Below are 21,114 nucleotides of genomic sequence, written 5' to 3'. Positions count from 1 at the left end.
TTTTCCTCCTCCTCCTCCTCCTCCCCCTGCCGCCGAGCCGGCAACATGAACTGAAATCCCTAGAGAGGAACAGAGGCGGCGAGCGAGCGGAGCGGAGCGGAGGGAAGCGGGGCTGTAGCGGGGATTTTGGCTCCTTCGTGTAGAGGAACGGCCCCGTCTGAGGGCAGAACGCTCCCGAAGCTGCGCACAGCCTCGCCCCTCACCAGAAGAGCGGCGGCCTCCCGAGCCCCTCGCCTCCGAGCCCCCATGGCCCTCATTATGGAGCCCGTCAGTAAGTGGTCGCCGAGCCAGGTCGTCGACTGGATGAAAGGTGAGCGGCGCGCCCCGCGTCCTCCCAGTCCTCGTCCTCATCCCTGCAGGTGCTCCCAGCCGACTCCCCCCGTGGTTTTGGGCAGGGGTTGGGAAAGGAAGGGAGCGGCTGTCGAGTCTTCGCCGTTTGAGGGGACTCCGGGCAGCCTCGGGGCGTGGGGGTGGGAGCGGCCGGCGACCCCCGACGGTCGCAGCTCCGGAGAGGCGAGAGGGGGCTGTGCCCGGGGGGCTTCAGGCATGGGGCGCGGCAGGCAGCTCTCAGCAGAGTCTCGAAATAAAAGTTGGACCCGGGGGAGTGCACCCGGTGCCTTGCCTGGCTGCAAATAGCGATCTGCATTCGGGGAGCGGCCCCCGCCGCTTGAGCGGCCCCCAGCCCGAGCTTCGTTCCCGCAGTGCGCAGCCCCTGGAGTCGGCACGGAGGGACGCGCCGCTGGCGTTAAGCCGGGTGCGATGTACGGCCATTTGTTGGGCTGCCATTTATTTGCACGGCTCCTCTGCCTGCTCCCGCTCCCTCACCTGTCACCTTCTCTCTTCCCCACGTATTGAGAATAAAACTTGGACTTTCTGGAAAGGCTTCTCACTTATTCTTCATGTACTGGCTTGGCTTTAAAACTCCAATTTAAAAAAAAAAAAAAAATGTTTTTTTTTCTCCCTTTCCTTTTTACCTTTAACTTAGTCTGCAGCTGTGTTTTGAATAAATCACTCTCTGATATTATGTATCTTTTAATAAAGATAGAATGACCGGATGGGTACAACTTTCGAACAACTGCTACATTGTGGGAGTTCCTTATAGCGTTCTGCATGCTACTAATGTGACAGTTCCATCATCCTTAAAATTTCAGGCATATAGCATATGTTCTCCATGCTGGCGTTTATAGCTGTCGAGTTATAATTGTGGTCAGTAATGTACATAGCTTTTTGCAGTCCGTAGAATTTTAAAAGCTGAATAACATGATACTTCATATTCTAAGGAATTAGCAAACATAACTGGCAACTTGAAGGAGCTGCAGGTGAGCAGCACTAAATGCAAGTCCATTTCAATCCCGGAATGTTTCATTGCAGTCATTTGGCTTGCAATGTTTTTTTTTACTTCTAAAAAAGCTCATGTTGGGGTTTTTTCAAAGCAGCGTCTGAGATACCTTCCTAATGTGTTGAAAATGCAAACAAACAAACAAAGAAGCCCAAAACCACGGATGAGCTTCAGAGATCCCGTTTTTCAAACACTTCAAAATTGTAATACATCACATACTTCTTGTAAGTGACAGGTGAAGTGCATGCCATGTTATGTGTCTGTATTGCTTCAGTGTAGAATTAGTTATTTAAAACCAACAGGCTGACTACATGAAATCCAATATTGAAAATAGTGCAGCTGGAGGAGGGTTCGGAGTGAGAAGCCTGGAAGCGACTCGTGGGGCTGTAGGTCTGCTAGGAAAAGAATTAGGTGGACTTTACAGGGAAAGAAAGTGGGGAAAAAAGTTACTGCAATCACGCCTACTGTTTGAGTTATGAAGCTTGCCTTTAAATGTTCAAACTGTTTATTTTGGTGCAAATGCTCATTTGTTTTTTGAAATACTTCCATTTTTACTGAGCAAACAAACCTACGTTGCTTCAAGCTTCCACTTCTTTGTTTTGTATTCTGCAGAGCTGATGACACTTCATCTAGAATGATGTGCACAGAGGTAACCTACCTGCCTCTGGTGAGAGCTGTGTGAGAGAATCCACCCACACACCTGAGGTAGTTTCAGACGTAGAAACAAGTAGGACTGGCAGCTGTGTGCAGGTCACTCTGCCTGCCAAAGCTGGGGGAAGGACAGCAGTGGGGAAGGGCTGCAGCAACTTTGTTTTCCTGACTTATTGTGTGAACACAGTTGCTAGAATCCAGGTGAAAAGACATTCTTTAAGTGTGTAGTTTCTGAGAAACACAGTCCAGAATGTCACAAAAATAGCTTGTGTTGGTTATTTGGAGAGGTACCTAAGCAGGTATATGCCTAAAATGGGAATGAACACATCTTTGTCAAGAGAACTTCGGGGTGAGTGCATTAGTGGTCTCTGCATTAATAGCACTTAATTTTGGTCTGCAGAAATTACCTTCAGCTCCATGACATGGGAATATTAGGCTGAGTTACTGGGGTTATTTTAACGAATTACAAATGCTGAACTTGGTTTTAACCTCTTTCTTTAAATAAGTGCCCTGTTATGTAATACGCTTGCTAAAAGCACTTCTGTAAAGAGTGTTCTTCAAAACAGATTTCAATGTTCAAAGCACAATCTTTCTTGCAAAAGGAAAATCCTACTGTTTAACATTGTTTACAGTTATCTGAAAGCAAGGGGAAATGAAACACTTTGGATTTTATTGCTCTCAGTGTTTCTGTGATGGTCTTACTGGTATGACCTGAACGTTTGCAATAAATTCCCTGTCTGGAATTCTTTATTTAGGCAAAAGAGCCGTGACATCAGTAGCATTTTGTTCAGAGCATGATAAAGCATTGGGCCTAGCATTAAGGATGTGAAAAATGAAGACAAAGAAAGTATTCCAGCCCCGAAGCGTTACATAAAAGTGCCGACTCTTTGCCAGATGGCTGCATGGGGACTGGGCTCAAGGCGGTGGGTGTTCACCAAATTAATGCAGCCTCCCCAGTGTGCTCTCAGTTTTTAATTTCTTAACATCCACAGTAGGACTGGGAAGTCCTTAGTGCTCCTTGGGTGCTAGCACTGCTCATAGGTGGAGTTGGGCATGGAACTGGTTATGTGCGTGAGTAAACCGCTGTCTAAATTTTGCCTTGTGAAAATGTGTACAGTAAGGTGTTGTGAATCCAATTGTGTGAACCAGGTGATGTTAACCAATTAAAGCTTTGCAATTGAAAATGGGAGCCTGTGTCAGCAGATGAGTTCTTGTCTGTTTTGAAGTTAACTCGCCAGCACTGAATTGACTGTCACGGAGCTGGAAAAAGAGCAGATGGATTAGCTCATCTCTCCCACAGGATGGCATATTGGATGTGCAGGATAAGATGAATATTTAAATTGATTCAAACTGCGCGTTATTTCACTTTTCATATATTTAGTACTAATTTTAAAGGCCCTGCATGGATCAGTGAGCTGAAACTGTGTCAATCAACTCCTCTGCCTCTCCTTTTGAGGACATATGTGGATTCCACTCCAGCGTTGCAAGACGTTGGCATGTTGTATGGGCGGGCGTCATTGAGCATCATGGCTTTCACTGAGTTGTGAAGGGAGCTTGTCAGATGTGCTTTGGATTGCTAGGGCTCTGAGCAAACTCAAAGACAAGGCACTCAATTACCTTCCAGCCACCAGGAGATTTTTAACTGGGTCTTGTAATTTTCCTTCTTTTGTTCCAGGTTATTTCTAATAGCTGTAGTTTAAGGGCTTGCTGCTTTTAACAATATTCTAGTTTTAATTCAGCACCATTTTTGCAGTGGGAAATGTGTTCAAAAAGGCAACCCATCTGGAAAAATTGAAATTACCTTATGTAAAAAAGATTAAATATATATATATATATTTTGGTAAATGACAGCTTATAGAGCTTGTACTGAGCTCATACAGCTTAAATTGTTGTAATGGTAGTAATACTAATCAAGCTGAATTTTGAAGCATGGAGATACTTTAAAAGCTTTTAAAGCTAAAGAATGTGGTCTTTTTTACCTACATAAAGTGTACTGTACCAGCATTTAGAAGGATGTAAATATTTAGGACTAGTGGAAGAGAGAGGCTGATGTGAATGTGCTAGCAAAGAGAAAGCAGAGTGTGAAAGTTTCTCCTTTGGGTAAGTTAATGTTACATGGATTTAAGAATAGAGTTTCTCTTTGCTCTTCATGTGCAGAGATTCCCGTTTTCAGCAGTGCATTTGCACAAAGTCATCAGGGGCTGCTGACAGCTGTGCGCCAGTAGGTGTAACGGGAACTGTTTGTGCTTCAAGAAAATGCAAGGGTTTGTGAAAATGCTCTGAAGCCAAGACTGTAACACTTAATAATAATTAAAATCTTGCTCTGGGGACCCTTTTACTCATGTTTCTGTGTGTGCATAGCCCTAGGACTTCTGTGGCAATATCCCAGGTTGTTCTGTAGTCTCTAAACTATTAGCCTGCTCATCAGCGAAGGCACCTTACCTTTCGCAGCACTGGGATTTAGACTTCATAAGCAATAAGAATGACCACAGAGTTACTGTCAGACCTATTTGAGAAGTTCATTTTTTGCCTTGGCTTTTGCTAAAGAAGATTATTATGGACAGAGGTTAGGAGAAAGCTTTTTCTGAAGTGTAGGATTGACTGTGACACTGCAAATACCTTATGAGCGTCTGCCTCATGGTAAAGAAGTGGTGTGCTTGCATGTATGTTATGTGCCCTCATTTTGAGCTTTCAATTTTATCCTCGTCAGTTTTCTTTGCTGTGTTGAGTTAAAGGTACTTTTTTATACTACTTGTTGTTGCTTTTGAGCAACAACAATTAACAAATATAACTTAACAAATATTTTAGAAATAATATGTGTATTGCTGAATGCTCCCAGAGAAACAAAAGATGGAAATCTAAGAATATGAAAAATACATGCTTTCTAAAACTTTAGTTCATTGTAAGGATTGTGGTAGATGACTGATAAGCTGCAGAAGAGTCATCAACTTGAAAAGTCATTGTGTATCACCGTATGTAAAATAGATCAGGTGTTTAACATTTTGTTAGCATAAAACAGCATTTTTTTTTTCCTCCCAAGAAAAGCAAACCAAAATTCTACGGTATCAGAGGATACATACAGTTGTCCATCAGCTCTGAAGCAATGCTATTAAATGCTATTAAATGTAGCTATGAGTTTTACTGTAATGCCTAGCAAGAAAACCTGTGGAAAAACTGTAGAAAAAGACAAAGTGGTACCACAGTTGGAGCTTAATTATGATGAAATCCTGAACTTGCTAATTTAGAGGTAGTTACTCCATTCATAAAAATAATAATTTCACTAAGAGGATGTTGGATCCTTGCTGAAAGGAGGAGAGGGGAGTTCGTGTGAAGACAGGTTGTCCCCATCGTGAGTCAAACTGTGCTATTCCAAACTTCAGTTTTAATGACTCTTGTTTTAAAACTGTAGTGAAGGCACCACTGAAAGATCTCTCTCTTTCACTTGTTTATTTTTCTCTGTGAGTTTCTTTTTTCTTGTCCTTATGACATTAGGAATTTTAATAGCATCAGTGGCCACCATCGTGGTGGTATGCTTTAAAGCATATTCATGATTAGTAAACCTCTCCTGCCATCATTTATCACCAAAAAATAAAACTGAAACTCCTGTGTAACAATGCCTGACAGCCCTGGTGTTGCCATAGCAAAGGCGTTGTTACATAAGCAGCCACTCTGCTGCAAACAATTCAAACAGTCAAATTTTAAGCATAAAATGAACATTCATTTCTAAATTAATGATCTTTTTGGGATTGAACTTTCCTAAATTAGGAGATTTCACTCATTGACAAAATTAATGTGCAAGCTGGGAAGCTCTTTCAGCACTGCCCCTTTACACCTTTATTTTGTTTGAACATATTGTTTTGTTTCTGAAACATCTGTTAGTTTAAATATGGCCTCACAATATGTTTTCTCAAGTGTTGTGGTTTTTTTTTTTTTTTTTTTTTTTTTTTTTTGCAAAAGTTCATTGAAGTTCTGTATTCTTATCTTACTCAGATTCATTTGCACGCTGTTGTATTAAACCAAGCAATTTGTTAATGATTGTCAAGAATTTTGCAAGGCAGTGATATAAACCAGATCATTTGTCAGATGAGAATTTTTAAATATGTATACATTTGTATTTTTAGAATCATTGCAAGTAGTTGTCTTCTAGTGCTCCAATAATTATAAAAGAGACAGTTTTATTTTCTAAAACTCAATTGGTGAATGGTCTAGCCTTCCTGACTGATTCTCAGAAGGGCTGCTAAACTTTAATCTCAGTAAGTTACTGCAGCATTTGATGGTACTGCATTTCTTCAGGGCCAAGAAGTAGTATGTGTTACTGATTTCCAAAGGAATAGCACAAGGATGTTTTCTTTGTGGGTGGGCTAGTGTTTAGAGGTATGCAACTAGTAGAAAGAGGAACGTTGTTCCTTGGACTCCTATTTTATGCGGCTGTTGTTTCTTTTTCAAGAGGTCGTTATTTCCTAATTAAATTATAGGATAACCATAGCAGTGATCTGCTGTAGCAAGTACCCATTGTGAGATAAATTTAGATTTCTAGATCCAAAATAGCAAAATTGTACTACTCTTTAATGAAATCTTTAAACTTCCAGCTTAGAAGCTGACCAGTTATCAAAACAAATGCTAATGAGTAAGGATTCCCAGATATCTTACTGAAAAATTGCAGTTCTGGAAGGTCTCTGTCATGGAATGGCAAAAAATACATTTTCTTCATTCTTGTCTTTCAGCTTTTCAAAGGCATCTACATTTCTCTTTTTTTTTCTTTTTTTTTTTTTTTCTCTTTATAAGTACGGAGGGAGAGATCAGTTGTATTTTTTCGAGAAGAAAAAATTTAGAGGACTAATATTAGGCCCATGTTATAGTCAAAATACAGAGGAAAGCAACTACCATGTGTGCAGGGTATTCATTTTCACTTTGTGGAAGAGTTGGATCTAACAAGATACTTGTTCTTAAATTTAGAATAGTTGACTGTCCTGGACCAAAAATCTGCTGTTTTCAACAATGTTCCTGCAAGTGAGGGATGAAGTGTTGGAGGACACATATCCATCAATTTGTGGTGCCAAGATGAGCATTGTTATTATATACATTCCTTCCTCACCTTATATGGGAATTAGGAGATGTCTGGCGAATGAAGGTATTTTTTTCCAGTGCAAGGAATCTCTCTTAATATAGAAGGAATTCAGCAATGTCTACATCAAGTCATTTAAAAACGCTGTGATCTTGAATACCTAGCCTTTTATGTTCTACTTATCTGCCAAATTATGTCATCTTTGAGAAAACAGCAGTGGGCATAGTCATGTAAGGTATCTGGCATTTCCTGTTTATCGGCTTTTTTTTCTTAGGTAGAAATTTAGGGCACTTGGTACCTCAGATGAAGTGTCTAGAACAGTAATTTCAAAGTGTTTGGCCTTACATGATGAACATCTGCTACAGTGCCATATGGTAGGAATTTCCAAGTAAACTGTTAATTAATATATGAGTTTACTAGAGTTAAGCCGTAATTAAGCTGTATTCAACTGAAGTGTATTATTTTAATACAGTAGGATACAAAGTGCTGCATTTTTGTATTATACCTCTTATATTGAGAAGAGGAAAAAAAAAAAAAACAACTTGATGAGAGTTAATGTGAGTCTTTAAATTAAAGGTTCAAGTACCCTTTTTAAAATAAATAGTTTAAGTATCTCATCAGCTTCAAACATCCATTGTTTTGAGTGGAATAAGGTCTTTCTCTTGCTAATGCTAAATTTTAGATTGCTAATGCTGTGGAGATTCTACTAGTAGGGCTTTACTGGTATCTGGACTGTAACACATTGGACCCTGTATTTTCAACTGGCAAAGCCAGGATGAATAACATTAGAATATGTGCTGTCTGGGTCATTAGTGGAGGTCTGGCTGAACTGTGCAAGCATGTGAGCCATTTTCAGATAACATGAAATACCAAGCTGACAGGTTCTAATGAATTCTAGAGTACATCTGGAAGAAAGGGAGGAAAAAAAAAAAAAAAAGCCCTACAAAAAAGATGCAGGTCTGTCTGCTGGGTGGTGCTGACTGGTTCATGCCTAGTACCTTGGACCAGTACCTCTGGTGGAACAAAATCATGCTGTGTGCACTGGTGAAAATGATCTGTAGGAGTGTTGGGGTGGAAACTAAAGGTGTGTATGAGTAAGGATGCTGCTGGGACCTCTTCCTTGGCTCTCCTCTATGGAGCAGGATGGGCATAGCCAGGGATGTCCAGGTGTAGAGCCTAGGTCACCTCTAAAAGACTCTTAACTCTCACAGAGGATGATTGTTGGCCTTACAGAAGTTTACAGTTTAACAAAAACATATTTATTATAGAATTTATTTTTAGTTTGGCCAGTTCCACCAGTTGCCAATAGCTACAACTATAAATGATCTATTCTAAATATACACTTTCTTCCCTGGTCTCCCTTCTTTTACCTTTCTCTCCCGATAATCTTCATGTCAGTAGAAAGGTGAAGAAAATCTTCCTCTGCACAATGAGGCCAGGTAAATATAGGTGGGACATTTCTGTGCTGACTAATTCACTTTGTGGCATTTTTTCCTCTGAGTCAACGCTGAAACCATTCCTGGAGATGCCAGGGATGTTTAGTCTCTTTAGTGAGATCTGAATCTGAAGTCTTAACCAGGTGTGGTTGCTGAAGACCACTGGCAGCCACAGCATTATTGCCATTAATAATGCAATTTTTGAAAACTTAGGCATTACAATAAAGCCAGTAACTGGCATTATTCATTACGGTGGGGAAGTTAAACCTGGTGCCCTAATAGCATTTCATTTTAATTATTAAAATCTTTGTAACTGAATTCCCCTCATTGATATTCATGGCTGATGTGTGCCTTCTTTACTTCATTAATTGCACTGTTGTTTTGCTGGGTGCTTTTGCATAGCTGTTATTTTGACTGGGTTTTGTAAGATTTGCAAGGCTCCATGTTCTTGTTTTCTTTTAGCTTATCAAGAAATTGTGCAGGGTTCTATTGAAAGCAATGTGGAAGTTTTTCTCTGAAAAACCGACTTAGGTTGAATACAGTTGACTGCTGTGAATATACGCTTGTTCTGCTTGTGTAAGCCTTTTAAAAGCTATCAAACAAAATTTTATTCTTGTCTTTGCCTAATTTAAGTGTGAATGAATTGTAGAATGAAATATTAAAAAAGCAAACCAAAACCAAAACCAACAACAAAAATATGAAAACACTTATTGAATATACAGCGCTTCTAGCTGACTTGTTTGCTATTCTTTTATAGTCACAGACAGAACCATGAACTGTTTGTCTCCATTTCTCCAGGCATAGCTCTTTTTGGTAGGCCTTGTTTTACTAGAGCCAACCTAATCTTAAGCAAACCTGTTAGGGTGTTTTTTTATTTTTGTAGTCTGCTTGCACTTGTTTCTAAAGTCTTCTGTAATTGAACTGTGATGAAGTGGTCATTGCTGCTTTTCAGAGAGGTGTTTATTGCTGTTTTTCAAGTATGCGGTCTTACTGTTAGTTAAACCTCAAATGTGGAGGCTTATTGTTTCTTAAGTTTTTCTTTATGTCTCTTAGTACAGTGTTGAGTGTTGCATCCCATAAGTCCTCTTGAAAATATCTGTGGTTGGTAACTCCATTGCTGTGTATTGGGCTTTTAAATTAAATGTAATTTTCATTACTTTAGCCTTTATTTCATTTATGTTTTAAACCTTTTGGATCTTAGCTGTTTAATGCAGTCTGTGGTCAAAAGCCTTTTTCTGGAGTTCTGATAATTGAGTCCAAGAGCACAGTGTAGCATTAACAATTTGTCATGCACTGAGTGTGGATCTGGGAGGGGTTCGGCCTGGAATCATAATCACTGCACGTAAGAAATTTCCATAGAAGTGTCATTCTGAACCTTTTAAGGAAGGAGTGCTGTTTATTATCGTAAAAATAGAGAGCTATCTGTAAGACAGCATTCTGCGTGAGCAAAAAAACCAAAACACCTATTTTTTTTAACAACTGCTTATTTTACAGCCTTTAAAACATTGTTTTAAATGTCTGCTTTAGCAAATTACATTACTAGCATAGCGCATTTGAATGCCTCTGTGAGTGATGAAGCTGTCCTTGGCAGCTGAAGAAAATACAATGTTGCATATGCAATCGTGAGACTTTTGTTTCTCAATTAGCATGTTTCCTTAGTGGTTTGTTTATTTATTTATTTCCTTTTAATTAATGTATTTGCGGTCCTGGTAACTATGTTGGTTTGAAGAAGACAACTTGAGATTTGTGGCAAAGCTAATGAAGTATTACTTGTTATCTGTATTTCTACCAGAAATGCTGGTTGTTTAAAATGGTCTTTCAAGCTCAGCCACTCAAAGTCTTATGAAAAACAGTATGCTTGGTGCAAGGCAAAAAAAAAAAAAAAAAATCACTTTCTTGCAAAAATATACTCTGTGTACCATGCAATATTGAGAAGATGAATAGAAGATGAAATTTGTTGTGGAAGGTTAAGGGTAATTTCAGTTCCTGGAAGTTTTCAAAGGTAGTTTAAATGAAACCCACTGGTTTTTTTTTACTTTTATTTTTAAATTTTTTTCTCTTTTGATCGATAAAACCGTTTTCAGTCACTTACTTCAACATCATTTACTTTTTCTCCTTCATCCTGTGCACTGTCCTTCACTCCTTCTAAGCCACAATGAACTACTCAATTATGAACTGGAGGTAACGATTACTAATGAGATATGAATGAGTAAACCTGAATAGACTGGACAATTAGTTACTGGCTCTGGTATCAGATCATGGGATTTTACGTGTGTTCCTGAGGTGCTCCTTTTTGAATCAAGGTGCGGTATTGTGCTCTAGGTGGCAATGAGTTGTAGAACAAGTTTGCAAGATATTGAGTCCTGAATGATTTTTGTATATGCACTCAAGCTTCTGTTTGGAGATGCTAGTTCTGTTCATAACAGATTAACTGAAAATGTAACCTCAGTGTATGGAGTTGCTTCAAAAAATAAACAAGCAAAACATAAGAAAGGGAACATTTTTCTTCAAACTGAAAATAAGGTAAATCAGAATACAAATGTGACTGCCTGGATACTCACAGGATGAGGGGGAAATTAAAAAATTGATAAGCAAACAAACCTTACCTGTGAAAATGCTTGTTTTTCAGTTGATGATATATTTCAAGCTGTGGTGAGGGTGGCAACATTGTGAATCTAAAGGAAAAATGGGCATGCACGTAGCTCTTCAATTGCATGTATGTGAAATTAGTTATTTAACAGATAGAATTAAATAGCAGTTAGGAATGTTGTCTTGTTGCTTCGTTATTGTTCTTCACTATATGTATGTTCAGTAATGTGGTCTATCTTTTAAAGGTTACTGACTTAAAAACAGCTCTATTTATCCTACAAATCAAAACTGCAACTGTTAAGCCTTTACCCTCTTTTTCATTGTTCTAAAATACTTGAAGCTTTTTCTTGCATATTTCTGTATTGATAAAACTCTCAAATTCAAAATTGATCTCAAGAAAAATTGAGAAACTTTAAATGAGATCATGATCTCTGAAGGGAAATGTTAATGTGTCCCTCTGAAGGGAAATTATAATGTGTGTATAATATATATATAAAAATATATTTTATATATATACATATAAAATAGAATCTTTGAAATTATTAGGCAGTTCATAATTTGTAGCTCAAAGTTTTTGGATTCAAAGCATCTCAGTAACATAAAATGACATGGACTGTATTTTCTAGAAAGAAAATGGTTTCCCAGTTATGGTAATTATAAAAATGAGTAAATAGATATAAAAGAGCCTTTTAGTGTTATGATTAGATATTTACTTTCAAGAGATCATTTAATTTTGAGCTCAGTTTTTTGGATTTTTGTGTTCTTGTGGAACATCACAAGCCCATTACACATCAGCTCTCATTGCTGAGGGAAATAAATTCATGTGGATCCCTTACTTGAATACAGTCTTCTTTTGTGTAAATAAACACCATCAGAACAATTGACTTGAATGAACTTCTTATGAGTTCTTAAACGCTCTCTGTAAAGTTATCATCATGTGGCAGATGGGAAGTAAATGAGCTAGGAGTTCAGAAAGGTCAGATAAGGCCAGCTATAATGGCTGTACTATTTTTTTATCGTTTTTTTTCCCCTTTTCTTAATGTCTTTTTTTGCTGTGACATACGTGACTTTAAGTTTGCTCTGTGCACTCTAATCCAATTGCTTTGTTTAGTCAAATGAATGGTTTTTTTCTTTTGCTTTGAATTTTGGCTTTTGTTTTTAGTATTAAATGTGCATATGTAATTAGGATATGTTATTAAAGATTAGATTCTCACAATGGGATGTGTGCCAGCTCTTGAAATGAAGTCATGCTTGTCAGGAGATAGTAAATAATAAGCTTAGTAAGGTTTAAAAGATGTGTCTTGCAAAATATTAGACCTTGTAATGAGCACAAAGTGGCAACAGCACATAAATATCAATTGTTCTTCTCCAATGGATCTGTTTCAATATGAGTTTCCTTAATTTGAATTACATTTTCTTTTGCCAGTTTAATGAAACAAGCAAAAAGGGATGTTTGTCTTTTGAGAAACCACAATTTCCTATCCCACAACAATGACTTGTTTTGAACTAAGGGGGAATAATCTGACATTCATACAGTATCTTGTAGTCTTAGTTCCCAAAAGCACATTAAAAAAAGAAACTACAGTCCAGTGAGTCCCTGTTTAGCTGCAAGGGGGGAAATTGGGTTCCTAGCTTCACTTTTGGGACTCTATATTTTGTTTTTCATTATATGCAGAATTGTTTAGTACTTCTGGGAACAAGAGCATGGAGCATATGTTTCCCTGTGCTCTTAAATATTTTGAGTACTATTGCATGTGAGCATCTTGGCTGGTGTGTGTGGCATTAGCAGGAACAGGACCTGGAGCCAGGGATAGGTCTGTCTTCTTGCTAATTTAATCTGCTAAAACTCTGTGTAATCACACCCTGAAAGATAAAGAAGAATTTTTTTTAATGACTGCAGACTTCAATTTAGGAATCTAATTTCTGTCTTTCAAGTGCGCAATTCTTTCCGTGGCTCGAGTCAGAGTAACCTCTGCTAATGATCTGGGCAGGGGGTTGTCCTTCACTGTTTCTGATGTGTCCTCTGCTGCCTCTGGGAGCAGGGAAACTGGCACAGCTTTTTGTGGATGCATCTCTAGCTCAAGCAAGGTAGAAAGGGGTAACGGTACATCAGAGTACGTATGTATGATGGGGGAAGTGGGGTGATTTAAGTGGAAAGGATAAAAAGGGGGTACTGTGCGCACAAATTCTCAATATTTTTTTTGCTTTATGTTAATTTTTAAATCATTTTATAAGTTACGTTCATAAACTTTTTTGAAAATTGCGTGTATAAACTCTTTGATTTGGGAGACAGAGTATGAGATGTTACCCTGAGTAATTGCCTTCTCTGATAACCAAATGTTTCACTTAGATTAATAACAGAACAACAAAACCAAATAAGTAATGAGGAAAATGTTTATTTAGTAGTTTAGGGATGCTTATAGGGCAACCAAAACCTCTACCACCTGATGCTGAAATTAAGTAGCATTATAACAAGTAGCAGCATACTGCTATGGGCATCCTGGTATTAGATGCTTCATTTTTGGCTAACACCTGGAACTTATGTGTTTGTTATTGGACGGCCTTAAAAATTCTTTTGTAAGAAGCTGTTATCTTGCCTGTCTCAACAAAATCACAGAAAATGTTTAATTATACTACAGAGTCTTTTCCTGTGTGCTGCTGTACCTCTTGTATTGTTTGGATCACTTTGGCTTCAGCAGTGTTTCAGCAGCAGGTAAAGAGGCTGCTTACCACCCACTGTACTGCAGGTCCTCTGGGTCCCCCTCATTACAGGGGGAAGAGGAGGTTAAATGCATTCTGTGATCTCTACTTTAGGTAGAAGCACTTCTAAGTGACTGGCTGCTTTTTTTTTTTTTTTTTTTTTTTTTTTAATGAAAGAAATTTGTCTTGTAACAGCTTTATATTCCCAACTAATTAAAATCACTGCATTATATTGTTCTCTGTATATCCTGTTTGGTAGGCAGAAAATGTTTGCTCTTTGACAGATTAATTTCTTGTTGATGTTGGTCCTGGACTTGTGCAACTTAGAAAATAAGGCACTAAAGCATTTTATGTATTTGGAAATGCAAAGATTTGTTAATCATTAATACACAAAACATGTTTGGTCTTGCTTAGCATCACAATATACAATTTGTTCTTCATGTTTAAGTGCCTTAGCATTATGGCAGGACTAAGTTGAAGGGCATTTAGTTTGATGTATTAAGCTTGGGAGTGTGTTTTAAATTAGAAAATCATTACAAAACATGGTATGCCTTTCACAGCAACCTCTTTAAAAGCTGCCAGGCAGGAAAAAATATCTTTTGCAGTGAAGAGGTGGAATTGTCTGTGCTTTCTTAGGCACTTAGTGTTGTTTGATGCCTTTCAAATTATGTGAAGTCTTGTATGTTTTTCCAGTGGTCTCCTTGTTGCAGCGCTTTCATGTCTTCCGTGCAGACTGGAGTGTGCACAGGTGGGACTTGAAGACTGCCATGCTGCCTGTCATTCCTGTTCTGAGATCTGGAGGTTTGAAGAACTTCACCCAGCTGGAAATCAGGATTGGTTGTGGAGATGGAGCAACCTCCTAAACCAATCAAGTGCAGCTTGCTTTTCCTCCTGTCTTTTTCTTGTGCCAAAAGCTGTGGCATGAGCTGAGGATTAACAACCCCATTACCATTTGTCCCAGCTGTCAAGCAGTCCCTTGACAAGTTCTTTGGTAGTCATGTTGATGTAGATTCCATAGTGTGCTGAAAAGGAGGAGAAAAGGCATTTTTACTGCCTTAAAATCTCACAAATTAGCTTCCTATTTCATTTATTGCAGTTGAGCCAGTTGGGTTCTTTTTATGAATGTAGCACTTCTAAAAATGAAAACCAACTACCCAGTCTGATATCTCCTGCCTATCCAAAAGGAGGGGCTGAAGAAGACCTTGAGTTGACACCTTCACCCCCAAATAGAGAGTCCCCTTGACACCATGGGCTAGTGGCATGACAGGCAAGGTGAAGTTAATAAGAGCCCAAGTTTACATTAGATATTAGGAGGAAGTTTTTAACACAGGAAAGATTGCCCAAGGAGGTTGTGGATGCCCCATCCCTGGAGGCATTCAAGGCCAGGCTGGATGTGGCTCTGGGCAGCCTGGTCTGGTGGTTGGCGACCCTGCACATAGCAGGGGAGTTGAAACTAGATGCTCTTTAAGGTCCTTTTCAACCCAGGCTATTCCATAGTTCTATGATTCCATGATTCTTTGATTTGGAGAGAGGGATCTGGTAGCAAAATGAAAATTGTGCAAGCTTTTGGCCAAGTGATTGAAGCCATTACAGTTTGCCACCTACTTCACTGTTCTTCTGACCAAATGTAGAACGGGAGAGTGTTTGTAATTCATAATATGACGTTTTGGGAGAGGCTTGATGAAGGAAACGAGCTGGATGGGGACCTGTTGTCTTGGGCTCTGCAAAATACACTCTTGTACTCTAGCTTGTCATACATGGAAAGAGAGAGAAAATGCTTGAGAAAGAAAAAGAAGAGCACTGCAAGCTTTTATTTTAAAAATATTATTTGATTAAATGATTTTGAGCAATAGGAAGCCCTTTGGTGTAAAACTCTTGTCTGCTGTAAACCATAGGCCTGTATTGATCTGACACAGTGCTTACCATTGTTACAGTGCTAAGCAAGACACTACAAAACAAATTTATACTGAAGAGAAATAAACAAATGCATCCTCAAAATCTGTTTCAGAAGCTCCCTGAATTTGGAATCAGCATTTTGACAAAATAAGCATTTTGACAAAAGCACTGATATATTCTGCTACTGTGAATTGGAGCTGGGTTTGCTTTCTGTTTATTATGAGGTCAGATGGGGCTTCAATGCATACTGCTCAGTAGGTTACAAATTACAAGTCAGATCATAATGGGACTGTAAAGATTTTTAAAAGTGCCCTACAGATAAGGCTAATAGAAAATTTGGTGAATCTGTGCTAAAATGAATTCAAAAGGGGTCTTGATGAATGCTAATTCCTAATAGAGGCATAGTAAATATTGAAATACTTGTGAGTTACATATATATATATATATATATATATGTATATTTAATATATATGTATATTTAATGACATTCTCAAGGAAAATTTGAAATAACATCATCATACAGTTTGAGACTAAGTCTTTTTGGTTATGTTTACAAAAAAAAAGAAGATACTGAAATGTCAAGACTGCCAGCAAAAGAAGTTGATCTAGTCTAACACAGGAATAGATAAGTGATGTAATGTATTGAATACACTGTGGAGCATTTCCCTTTGTTTTGTGGCAGTAATATATTATGAAAAACGCTTCTGGTATTTGCCATGCTTTTGCTAGAAGCTCTTTCCTGGCTCTCGTTGTGGGCTAAGACAGTGTTGTTGTGCATTTCCATGTGTGGGCAGTTAGCAGATGTGCAGCAGGTTAATTCTGGCTCTGTGGGCTGAGGCATCGCTTACAGTAGTCCCATGCATTCCTGAAGCATTAATGGGTTATTCATGTGCTCACCAGGGGTGAAATTACCTGGCACATCATGTGAGAGGCCGACAATTCAGAACAATCCTACGATAAACTCTCCCATTAACAAAGAAACCTCTTTCAGGTGAGTTAATCTGTAGGAGGCCAGGTGGAGGGGGCTGATATTGTGCTTTTAATAAGATTTCTTAGGTTGCCAGCTGCCGATATTGACAAGTGTGGACTGTGCAGAGCAGAAGGCAGTCAGGAGGACTTCCTGTGTGTAGGCACAGGCTGAAGCACCTTTGAGATCCTGCGTGACTGTTGTGTGACAAATAAAGCTATACGCATGGTGCTTCAGTGGACAACCTGGCAATGCTCTGGCTCCAACTCCAACAAAGCCAAAAAGCCAAGTGTGTGAATTGCTTTATAGTGTAGCTAGAAACTTTGCAACAACTAACATTTTTGTCATTTTGAACACTCATTAGCACTTAAGATTAGCTGTTAAAAACATGAAATGTTTAATCACCGTGTTGTTTCTTATTAGCAGTAGACGCTAGTGCAAAGCTTGTTTCAATAATAGTAATTAAGTAAAAAAAAAGAGAAGCTGTTTAAATGTTTTACTCGGATTGCTTCCATTTTAAGTGTTTAGATTATTGACCCTACATTTTCATCTCCAACAAAATAATATTTTTAAATACTTAAAATCTTGACGTAGAAATGAAATAATCCTAAATGTCAATCAGAAGTTTGGAAGATTCTCTTATTGCCTCTAAATGTTTAGGCATTTTTAGTGTTTGCTGCAAAGGTGAATAATTTTAGACCAAATTGAAATTAATGATTTCTCACTTTCTTAAGGTCTTTTATTTCTTTTAATATGATAAGTGTGACACAGTATTGGTTCCGTAACAGCCACACATTCACTGAATTGCTTTTTCTTCCCTAGTGCTGCTTAGATGTTTAAAAAGCCATTTGGAGTAGGCTTCTGAATAACTGAAAGAAGATCTCTCAATTATAAGGAAAATTTATCAGCCTCAGAACTCCTCAAAATCCTGAGGTACAGCTGGATATTTAAAATGTTCCAAATAACAATAAAACAGCTAATTCCATCGGGGGCTGTAATTGTAGGACATTTTTCTTAAATAGAGATTTATTCCCCTGCACAAAGTGGGCATTTAATAAAAAAAAAAAACTTTTGCTTCACTATATTCTAAAAGCATAGATTATATAAAAGATCAAATGCAAACACAGATTTTAATGGTAATTTTGTGGAACTCTGAACGGAAAATATCAGTAAAACTTTACTAGTCGGTATATAACCTTCTCTTTGCTACTCTAAATCTCAAAGACCTGCTCCAAGCCATGATGGGAGAAGTCTTTGCAATGAATTTAGACGGTGGGGATTTCTGCTAGCATTGCTAACAACAAACACGTAGAAAGGTCTGTGTCAGAGGAGGTGCCTTAGATGAAAAGGAAACTGGGAGAGTCCTTGGGAGAAAGGAAGAAGAAAAGGGACTTGCCTTCTTGCAACTCCTTCCTGGATATACGCTGGGATTAGCCACATCAAAGTCTTTCCCAGCAGGAAGCAGTTTGGTGAGGTGCTCCTAGCATCCACTTTGCTAGGGAAGAGTGGTGCCTGGGATACGGCAGTGGGTTAGCATAGGGGAATTGGGGATGAGTAAAAGGTTGCTGTTGTGCTTTATTGAAGGCTGTTGCCCCCACTTGCAGTGATGAGGTTGGGATGAGCTGAGACACGCCTGCACAGTGGGCCCCAGGGATGAACTCTGCTTTAAAATGTCTTGGGAAAAACTGAGATGTGTGAGAACAGCCTTTTGCCTCCTACAAATGCTGAAGGATGACATTTTCTTTGAGAAGTAACTGTGAAAACTCCACCAAGAAAAACGTTACCTTGTTATGCTTTCCCTGCATGTTGATGGGGTAAATTTTCTTATTAGCATTTAGAGAATGCTGAATGATGAGATGTGGGTTTGCAGAAGAAAATATTCTGCTGCTTCTTCTGTATAGCAAGGGGGAAAACAATGTCTGCGGGCCTGGCTGAAGTGTAACTGTGGTGATAGGCAGCAAAAGGCAAAATTGAAGAGTAAGGTGCAAAATAAAAATGTTGGTTATTGCTGGAACTAAAGAGAATTTTTGGGGCTTGACAAAACAAAAATTATTGGAGAAAAAAAAAAAGGCAGGAGGATGATATGCTTTACAGCTTGCAGAATCCTAAAAATATGTTTGTCCTTGGCAAAGTGTCTGAAGGTCTGAGAAGCCTTAAGATATTACAAGCACCTCGTAGGGAGACATCTGGGAGCTTCTTTGCCTGTTGAGAATTCGCTACAGGATTTGGGTTTGAGAGCTACTTTCTGTGGGTAGCATGTTGGATTTTGAAGCTCTGTTCAGAGATTAACTCCTTGACATTTAATTACCAGCTATTGTATGTTCAAAACATTGGCAGTTGTGCTGTTTTGTTGTGTCTTTTTTTCCGAACGTGTAGCATGGGAAAATAATGAAATTAAGGTTACAAAAAAAATGGAATTTGAGTTATTCTGCCAATATTAAAACATTTCTGGATTGAAAAAAAAAAAAAAGGAATATGCCTTATGGATGTATAAATCTCAGAATTATTTTGGGATGTGTTCATACGTGTTGCACTGGGTAACATTGTTTGTTTAAAGGAGAAAACTTTTTTTGTAATATCTCTAAATGCTGACACTTCTTTTATTCTTACAGTATTATAAAGTAGTTATGTTAACTTTTGACAGAGAATGTAAAACATGTACTCAGATCTAAGGTTTCCATAATATCATATTAATTAAAATAGTCCTAACAGGTGGATGGACACGAGTAACTGCAGCTTTCCTGTAGGATTAGAGCTTTGTCACCTAGAAGATATGCAAACTCACAGATACAGACAACACTAGAGTGAACTGCTTTGATTTCTGTCAGGATGTCCACAAACTTGAAATGAAAATCATGTATGGTCTCAGCGATGAAGTCCAAATTTGAGAACTATAACAACTGAGTTGCATATACCTTGGAAATGTTACTCTGATTTTCTGATTTTTGACTTTTTTCTTCCTATGATGTAAGTATTGCAGTCATTCTAACATTCATTTGAAATGTGGTTAGTCCTTAGTTACTTTATTGATGCTGCTATGTTTTGGGTTGCTAGTAGCTGTGAAATCGTATAATAGTGAGTAGTACTGCAAAAGTACTTTTGCACTGATGCTGCTCATCTGTTTTGTTGGAGATGAAAGTTGTGCTTTCTGAGAAGATAGAATTTTTTTGTTGTTGTTTGTAATGTCTGTACATTCAGAAAGCTGTAAATGTTCAAGACCGCTTTGGATGAGAACATTCTTACTGCTTTTCTTTAAGTGCTAATATTTGTTTTTAAATATATGGGGATTCAGCATGCTTTTTTTTTTTTTTTTTTTTCCCTGAAGATGGATGTAGACCTTCTTGAGATGGCTTAGAAAGCACTGCTGCTTCCAACTGTCTTAGATATAAATCGAAACCTGTTAGTTTTATTGGTACCATTCTTTCAATTCTTTCCTTAGCATGATTTAACAAATGTTAGGGTCTACATATTTAAGCTTGTCTGTGAACGCCTATAATCCTGTGTGTCCAAATTAGCCTTCTTGACCTTATGCGCAAAAGGCGGGAAGAGACGTTTTGGGATGAAGTTCAATAATGTCAGGCCAAACCCTGAGAGATTGTTTGCACAGCTGTGTCAAAGCAGGGACCAAACTGTTGAACAACCTAGCGGGGGAAAATGAATAGAAACTCCTGTTGGCCAGAGCACTGAATTTCCTGGACAGCGCTCAGGATGTTATGCAGTCATTGCACACAGTGGGTCAAGGCTTTTACCCATATTTTCCCCTTGCACTTGGGAATAATTCCTGCTTTGTTTTGCTTTGTTTTTTTTTTTTTTTTTTTCCTCTTTTTCTTCACAATAATATAATTGGCTTCAAGCATCTAAACGAAACTGTATATTGGCGAATGATTCACTATAGTGTACTTAGCTAGAACTTCAATGAGGGGACCTTTCCCTGCCAGTGAGCTGCTTCTCTGATGTGAGAGGAGACAGTGTCTGTATATCTGTCTTGCTTCCTTGCAAATTGTAGATTATGAAACTGGACTACTGAGCAATAATTTAATCAGTGCATCAGAAGAGCATTAAGCTCCATTAAACATTGGGTCACCATCAATGTCAGATGAGTATTAAATTATGGCTTGCAACTTAGCAATACTCATCCAAAAGGCAGTGCTTAGGTTCTTGGCAAGCGTGTAACAGTTTATAATGGAACAGATGCTTCAGAGTTTAACATATGACTGGAGTGTCAAGTTGTGTCAGAGAAGATGGGCCCAACGTTAATGCAGTGCTCAGACTTCGTGGGACACATGTCAACAAATTACTCGCTACCTGAACAACGTAGGTTAAAAGAATTTAATTAACAAGATCTCCTATTGAACACTTGGAATTCAAAGCACAGCTCATTTGCCAAGGGTTGGCTTGTAATGTGAATAGGTTGTAATAATATCTCTTTGCAAATGGTGGAGATGCACATCTTCTAATGCAGGGGGAGTAT

At 38.5% G+C, this 21,114-nt stretch overlaps 1 protein-coding gene across 1 annotated transcript in view; it reads left to right on the top strand.

Annotated features, from left to right (window-relative positions):
* Positions 1–246: 246 nt before the first annotated feature.
* The window catches only part of CNKSR2 (connector enhancer of kinase suppressor of Ras 2), a 191,008-nt gene continuing 170,140 nt past the window's right edge, over positions 247–21,114 (top strand). Inside the window, exon 1 of the mRNA XM_042810178.1 lies at positions 247–310. Within this exon, the coding sequence (XP_042666112.1) occupies positions 247–310 (64 nt within the window). The remainder of the gene's footprint in view (positions 311–21,114) is intronic.

The sequence above is a fragment of the Centrocercus urophasianus genome, unplaced genomic scaffold (genome assembly GCF_019232065.1).
Source record: "Centrocercus urophasianus isolate 14NV4802_14NV808 unplaced genomic scaffold, USGS_Curo_1.0 seq_12, whole genome shotgun sequence".
Classification (NCBI taxonomy): Eukaryota; Metazoa; Chordata; class Aves; order Galliformes; family Phasianidae; genus Centrocercus; species Centrocercus urophasianus.
Note: the sequence above shows the minus strand (reverse complement) of the source record. Positions and strands in the feature narration are given on the sequence as shown.